Source organism: Danio aesculapii, chromosome 6, assembly GCF_903798145.1.
Source record: "Danio aesculapii chromosome 6, fDanAes4.1, whole genome shotgun sequence".
Lineage (NCBI taxonomy): Eukaryota > Metazoa > Chordata > Actinopteri > Cypriniformes > Danionidae > Danio > Danio aesculapii.
This window is the reverse complement of record NC_079440.1, coordinates 56,285,010-56,292,281: the sequence shown is the minus strand read 5'-3', so window position 1 is coordinate 56,292,281 and position 7,272 is coordinate 56,285,010. Positions and strand designations below refer to the sequence as shown.

At 39.0% G+C, this 7,272-nt stretch overlaps 1 protein-coding gene across 1 annotated transcript in view; it reads left to right on the top strand.

Moving 5' to 3' along the window:
- Positions 1 to 7,272, top strand: part of cacna2d2a (calcium channel, voltage-dependent, alpha 2/delta subunit 2a) — a 243,083-nt gene that overhangs the window by 62,663 nt on the left and 173,148 nt on the right. Inside the window, exon 3 of the mRNA XM_056460753.1 lies at positions 145 to 189. Coding sequence (XP_056316728.1) covers positions 145 to 189 — 45 coding nt within the window. The remainder of the gene's footprint in view (positions 1 to 144; positions 190 to 7,272) is intronic.

The following is a 7,272-nucleotide window of genomic DNA, read 5'->3' as shown; positions in this document are numbered from 1 at the left end:
CGCAATCAGTGACAGGTACGGGGCTTCTGGGGGATGTAGTGCTAAAAGTCCGGTGAGAGAGACCTCTGCTGGCCAGTGAGGGGAATGACTGGGACCGAGCTGGTGACACCGTCATTAATATTTCTCTTTTTTTTTTCATTTTAGGAAAATGACATCCAGTACTACGATGCCAAAGCCGACTCGGATGTTGTAAGTGACAGATGTTTTCATTTTTTATGCTTCTGGAAATGAAAACTGTTTTTGTTTGTGTGTCTGCTCTTGTCTGTCAATACTCATTTTTTTTTTTTAGATATTACTGTGGCTTTTGATACTAGCCATTCACTATTATTGGAACGGCTGGCTTCTATAGCAATAGCTGATAATGCACTTCGCTGGTTCTCTTCCTATTTAAGTGACACCGTTTAAGTGAAAACAGTGTGTGCAGATAAAGAATAGACGCTCTGATCCTGTTTCAGTCCTTCATGGTGTTCCTCAAGGGTCAGTATTGGGTCCACTTTTATTTATCATTTATATCTTACCTTTAGGTCATATATTTAGTTCTTTTGGTATACATTTTCATTTTTATGCAGACAATAAACAAGTTTATATCTCCACAAAACCTACAACATCTCACCCCCTTCTGATCTTACCAAATGTTTACATGAGATCAATATATGGATGACTAATAATTTCATAAAGTTAAATGCTAGTAAAACTGAAGCCCTTCTGGTTGGCTCTAAGTCTGTTTTATCCAAAGCTCAATCCTTTACCCTGTTTATTGATAACTCTCCAGTCAATTTCTCAACCCACATGAAAAGTCTTGGGGTTATACTGGATGGCATGCTCTCGTTCGGCTCTCATATTAGTAATATCTTTTTAATTTACATAATTTGTAAATAATAATAATAATAATAATAATAAAACATTTTCCTGACCGTTAACTGCTTATTTACAAGGAAACAGTTTATTTTTACATCCCAATGTTGACAGGTATGGTTATATAGCACATTTATCGTTCACTCAAAGCACTCAAAGGGACAGGGGTCTCTTCACACCACCACCAGTGTGCAGCTTCCACTTAGATAATGCAACAACAGCCACAGGACAACAGCCGCAGTGTGATCACCACACACCAGCTTTAGGTGGAGTGGAGAGACAGTGATAGAGCCAATTCAGTGGATGAGGATGATTGGGAGGCCATGATGGGGACCGATGGAGAGAAATTGGCCGGGACACCAGAGTTACAACCCTGCTCTGTACAAGAAGTGCCATGGTATTTTTAATGACCATAGAGAGTCAGGACCTTGGCTTTCACTGCCGAATTATTTTGAATGGGTCAGATCTATTTAAATAGTGTTCAATCTATTTTATTTCCTTTTAGTTGATTAATAATTTCTTCTTTAAAATCTTTGCAGAGCATTTATAACAGAAACATCAATGATTTCAGGAGAAACATGAGACAAAGTTAATATTTAAATCCCAAATCTCAATTACAAGAGCATCATGAGCAACTGAGCTGTTCTCTGAGTCTCAAACACACTCATCGACACATCTGTACGTCTCACACACTCAGTAACAAGCTCTTCACAGTATAAGCGTAAGGTCACAGAGAGCGTCTGATTGATTGAGCGGCGCTGCAGAAGGACGCTGTTATATGAGGATGAGTAGAGAGAGAGAGAGCAGAAGTCATAAATCAGACTGTGCTTTTGTGCAGTCGGTCGGTGATTAATGATTCAGCACTTTAGGGGCTGTCAGCGTCTCTAATTGGAGGACATCGCTCATCATTACAGGGGCCAAGGGACGACAGCCCACCAGAGACCCTCGTGACCCGCACCGGCCCAAAAAAAACACACAGGGTCACAGAGAGATTCCTTCATACACACAGAATTACACCTGCACACAGACAGAAGCACTGAAACTAGTGGCAGAGCACACACACACACATTCAGATTGAGACTCCTAGATACACGCACACTCACATGCTTGTGGTTTATAAGGACTAGTAATGTATTTTATACTGTGAAAATGCATGTATCTGTCTTACCCTACCCCTAAGCCCAAACCTCACATGAAGGGCTCTATTTTAATGATCTAGGCGCAAAGTCTAAAGCGCATGGTGCAAAAGTATTAAAGGGCACCTATGGTGAAAAATCTACTTTTCAACCTGTTTGGACAGACATATGTGTAGTTATAGTGTATAGACCAGGGCCGGAGTGGGACTCGTTTTCAGCCCTGGAGTTTCAAGCCTTAGACTGGCCCACCTCAGTTCATGACTGACTATTAAAATAACATCATTTCCAATTCAGTTTCTAATGACACTATCACATCTTTTTCAAGGAAACAGCTGCTTTAGAACTTCAAATGTTTTTCATAAATATGAGAACATTAAAGGGTCCTTTGTAACGGTGGTCACACCGTCACAAAAATAAAAATATATGTCTTAACACTAAAAATAAAAAATAAAAACACGGATCAGCATCGTCGTCACACAACGTGCTGTCCACTGGACCACAATGGCGCTGTTGTGCTAGTGCGTTTGGAAGAAAAGATAAGCATTACACTGGCATCTGCAAGACTCTTTTAACCACAGTATTACTTTCTATTAATGGCTTAATCTTTTTCTCCCCTTTTTAGATTTCTGATCAAGTTGTGTCAGATTTATTAATGTAGTGAATCATCTGATTTTCATTGAGCAGGTGTAATATTCATTAATATGAATTATTCGAATTCTTTTTCACTAAGGTGCTGTTTGGGGACGAATGATAGTTACATCATCATGAACCTGCAAGCTGCAATTTGCTCACGGGGCTGCGAGAAAATAAATAAAAAGAGCGGAGCTGCGGGAAAAATAATGAATAGAAGAGTGAGGCTATGGTCAAATAAGTAAATAAATGCAAAAAGTGCGACTGCTGAGAGTGCAAGCAGCTAGGGACACCGGCCCTCACGGCCAAAAAAAACGGACCGGCCCACCGGGAATTTTCCCGGTCCTCCAGATTAGCCAATCCGGGCCTGGTATAGACCGTCATATTGGGGTGATATAAACACACCCAGTCTTTTCTTTTCAATTTAACAACATAAAAACGGTGGACCAATTGGAGCGGTTTTAAGATACTTATAATATGTATATGTAATGATGTAGGAGTGCGGTCCCCCCACTCACCGAATAGATTGACAACTGCGTATTAACATGTTTCCGTAGTAGCGCGTATAATCAACCAACAAGAGAGGACGAGCGCAAAGCAACTGGGAATAAAAGATCTGTTCAGTTCGCTAGGATCATCAGTCATCATCAAATGTGATCAAGAGTAACTTTCACATGTTTAAAATGTTTTAAAACAGAGCATGTGTGTAATGAATCAAAGCGATTTACTTCATCCTTACCTCATCAGCACAGAACAATTATAAAAGAAGACACTTCAATCCCGCTTTGTGGACGTTAAATCAGGTTTATTTTGTACATTAACATAACAGATATCGATACAGCAGTGGAGATTAACCTGTATCTTGTCACATTTGTGTGCAAATAGAGTGCAAAGCTAAACGCGCACGCTGTCTGTGTGTGCGTGTGTGTGTGTGTGTGTGTGTGTGTGTGTGTGTGTGTGCGTGTGTGTGTGTGTGTGTGTGTGTGTGTCCGCGCTGTGTGTGTGTGTGTGTCCGCGCTGTGTGTGTGTGTGTGTGTGTGTGTGTGTGTGTGTGTGTGTGTGTGTGTGTGTGTGTGTGTGTGTATCTGTGTGTGTGCAAGAACTTTGTAAGGACATTGTGTGTGACTCATCGTTGCAACTCCACAACAAATGCATCAGATAATCATTGGTAAAGTTCTTACTGTAGTGTTTCTCACAAACGTTACGTGAGATCTGCTTCTATCATGTCTGTCTGTTGTCTAAAGAAGCCGAGGGAGGAGATTAAGGCATGCTGACAGGTTTGTAGAAAAACAGTGGACATGAAGGCCTAGCCTTAAAGGCGCAGTACACAAAAACCATTACCTGCTGCACAGAGCTAAAAATTTCTGAATGTGAAGTTTTCAAACTAATTTCGAGAGGAGCACGTGATATGATTGACTGCAGCTGGCCACTCATCTACATTCACTAGTTAGCCAATCAGATTAACCCCAACTCACTATAAGTAGCCTAGCTAGAACTACTCTCTTATCTTCGTTTTCCGAAGAAACCCCCCATCCACCCCTTCTCCTCCTTTCTTCCTTTACCACGGGGAGCTCTCGAGAACCACCTGATCTCCTACTCCCCGCATATGCTCTATGGACCAGGCGGGAGCCCTGGGCTCACCTATCTCCGAGCTCAGGGTTCTCTCCCGGGACAGCATGCCAAACCTGCTAACAGTTGTCAAACAATATCTAAGTGTGAACTCTTGAAGGTATAATAAATAATCTGATGGGTGTTTTGAGCTGAAACTTTACAGAGACGCTCTGGAGACACAAAAGACTTATATTAAATCTGGAAAAAGGGGTAACCTAGGTGCCCTATAAGGGCGTGTCTGAATCCACTTTTGTAATTTTAAGGACGGATGGTCTAACAGGGTTGTGCTTATTCTCTAAATGAGTTATGTCTGTGTTTTGAGCGTAACGTGCATTAAACCAATCTTATGTCCTATTCTCTTTAACTGAAGCAAGTGAGGGCTGCAGTTCAAGCAAAAAAATTCATCAGAATAACTGTTAGTATGACAATAATGTACTGTAGTAGCACTTTATTTAAAGGTTGAATTCTCACTATTGACAAAGCACTAACTATAACCTTTGCTTCCTTAAACCACCAATTTACTGCTTATTTATAGGTAGTGGGCTAGTTGTAGTCAGAATTATTAGCCCCCCCCCCCCCCCCCCCCCTCCCTTTGAATTTTGTTTTTTCTTTTTTAAATATTTCCCAAATGATGTTTAACAGAGCAAGAAATCTTTCACAGTATGTCTGATAATATTTTTTCTTCTGGAGAAAGTCTTATTTGTTTTATTTCGGCTAGAATAAAAGCAGCTTTTAATTTTTTAAACACCATTTGAAGGTCAAAATTATTAGTCCTGACAGACATGAAGTCTTTAAGCTAATTTTATGCCTTTAAATGTCACTTTAAGCTTTACAGACGTGTCTTGAAGAATATCTGGTCAAATATTATTTACTGTCATCATGACAAACATAAAATAAATCAGTTATTAGAAATGAGTTATTAAAACTATTATGTTTAGAAATGTGTTGAAGAAATTTTCTCTCCGTTAAACAGAAATTGGGGGAAAAAATAAACAGGGAGCTAATAATTCAGGGGTGCTAATAATTCTGACTTCAACTGTAGTTATTGGGTAGGATTAGGAATGTAAAATTTGATCATGCAGAATATGTACTTTATACTGTAAGTACTAATAAACAATCAATACGTTAATAATACACGTGCTAGTATGCAACTTAATAGTGAGAATTGTTCCCTATTCTAAAGAATGATTATTTGTTTAACAAGAACTGTCAATACTTTGCTGGCCACCCATAGCCTCAATGACAGCCTATAGTCTATGCTTTTGACCAGATCCTACCTTTCCCTGACTTGCTTAAGCAGCTTTTTCAGTTTTCTGAATTTTGGGGTATAACATGTCACAAATGTCTTTATTTTGCTATCCTCACTTATATAAATAAACTATATGGTTCTACACAAACTACTAAAATAAGTCAACAGTTAAATAAAAAAAAACAGTTAAGATTGGTTTGATTGTGGCACATTTTCATAAACATGTCCTGTAATCTTTCAGAGTCAGTTGCGTTGACTCGTGCCATGGCGCATTTGCTATTTACATGGTGACCTTTGTAAGTGTAAAAACTGAACGCTTTACTAGCAAGAAAACAGTTAAACAGCATCTGCAGCGCAAGGATAAAGAACGAGCCTCCTCCATTCAGCCTCTTTACTTTACTTTTACTATTTACTTTACTCCTTTACTTTCGTGGATAAGGAAAGACATCCATTAGGCTACATATTTCATTTTTGGATTTAAATTAAAACTTTTGATTTAATTTACAGATTTGTTTCAAAACTATTTTTAAATTCAGTTCTAATTTCCAGCAAATGAATAAATGAACATTCAAGACTTACAACATTTACACTTAGTTGATGATATAATATAAGCTTGTCTGGCATGCTGGCCTGGGAGATCCTCGAGCCCAGGGCTCCCTCCCGTTCGTAGAGCAAGAGGTGAGCTTGAGCTTATAGGTAGATCTCAAACTCCCTGGCTGCCATAACTAAGGAAACACTTGAGGAGAAAGAGAGAGTGATGAGTGCCTGAATTGCTTAATCTGTTATGAATTATGTATATCTTTGGATGGTGGGTGGAAACCGGAGGACCCGGAGGAAACCCATGTGGACATGGGGAGAATATACAAACTTAATTGTGCTCACAAACCATTCACGTGTCCTCCATTTCCCGTGTGAGTGAAACTATATACTTATATACCATCTCTATAAATGTATTTGTTTTATTTAAGATCATTTATCGCATATATTTTTGTTTAGACCTGTAAAGCACTCCAGAATCTGACAGATTGATTAGCTGTAGGCTCTAGAACAGTCATCTGAAGCGTTATCATACAGTGTTATGCCTGGATTTCATAAATACCCTTGCATTTACTCACACAGACTATATCTGAAGTGTTTGGATGTAATTCGCGTTTTCTTCCTGTAGAAAAACGTAATAAGAACAATGTTTAGTGGCTCAATGTGTTACTACAGTGTTTTTAAACCTCTAAACACTTTATTGATATAGTATACAACTAAGCACATGTGGTCAGAACACAAACGAGTCGCAGGTAATTAATGAAGCATTAAGCATTTCATAGAAAAGCCATCTAAGCAAAATGCTAGCAGGCGTCTGTATTGCTCCGCCTCTTTGCCCTTGTTTGGTATTCCCCAGTCGGTGCAATGATGTGCAAACAATATGGCGACGTGTTGGCCACGCCTATTGGTAGCTTCTTTTGCGGTATGGACGCAATTCCCAGTGGAACTATTACCCTTTTAAAAAACTCTCTTCATTCTGTTCTCCCTGTTACCTCATTAATTAATGTTTGTGAAACAGTGATTGGGAAAATTTGTTTCTCGCATAACCCTTCTCTCAGAAATAGAAAGATTCGGCATATTTTTCAGAATGAAATAACCTCTATTCCTCATGTCATATTTCACTGGAGTAATTTATTTTATGACATTCCTTGGAAGATTGTGTGGTCTTTACCCAACAAATTTCTAATTACAAATAAGGTTAAAGAGGTTTCCTTCAAATTGCTACATAGAGTTTATCCAGTGATTGTTTATATA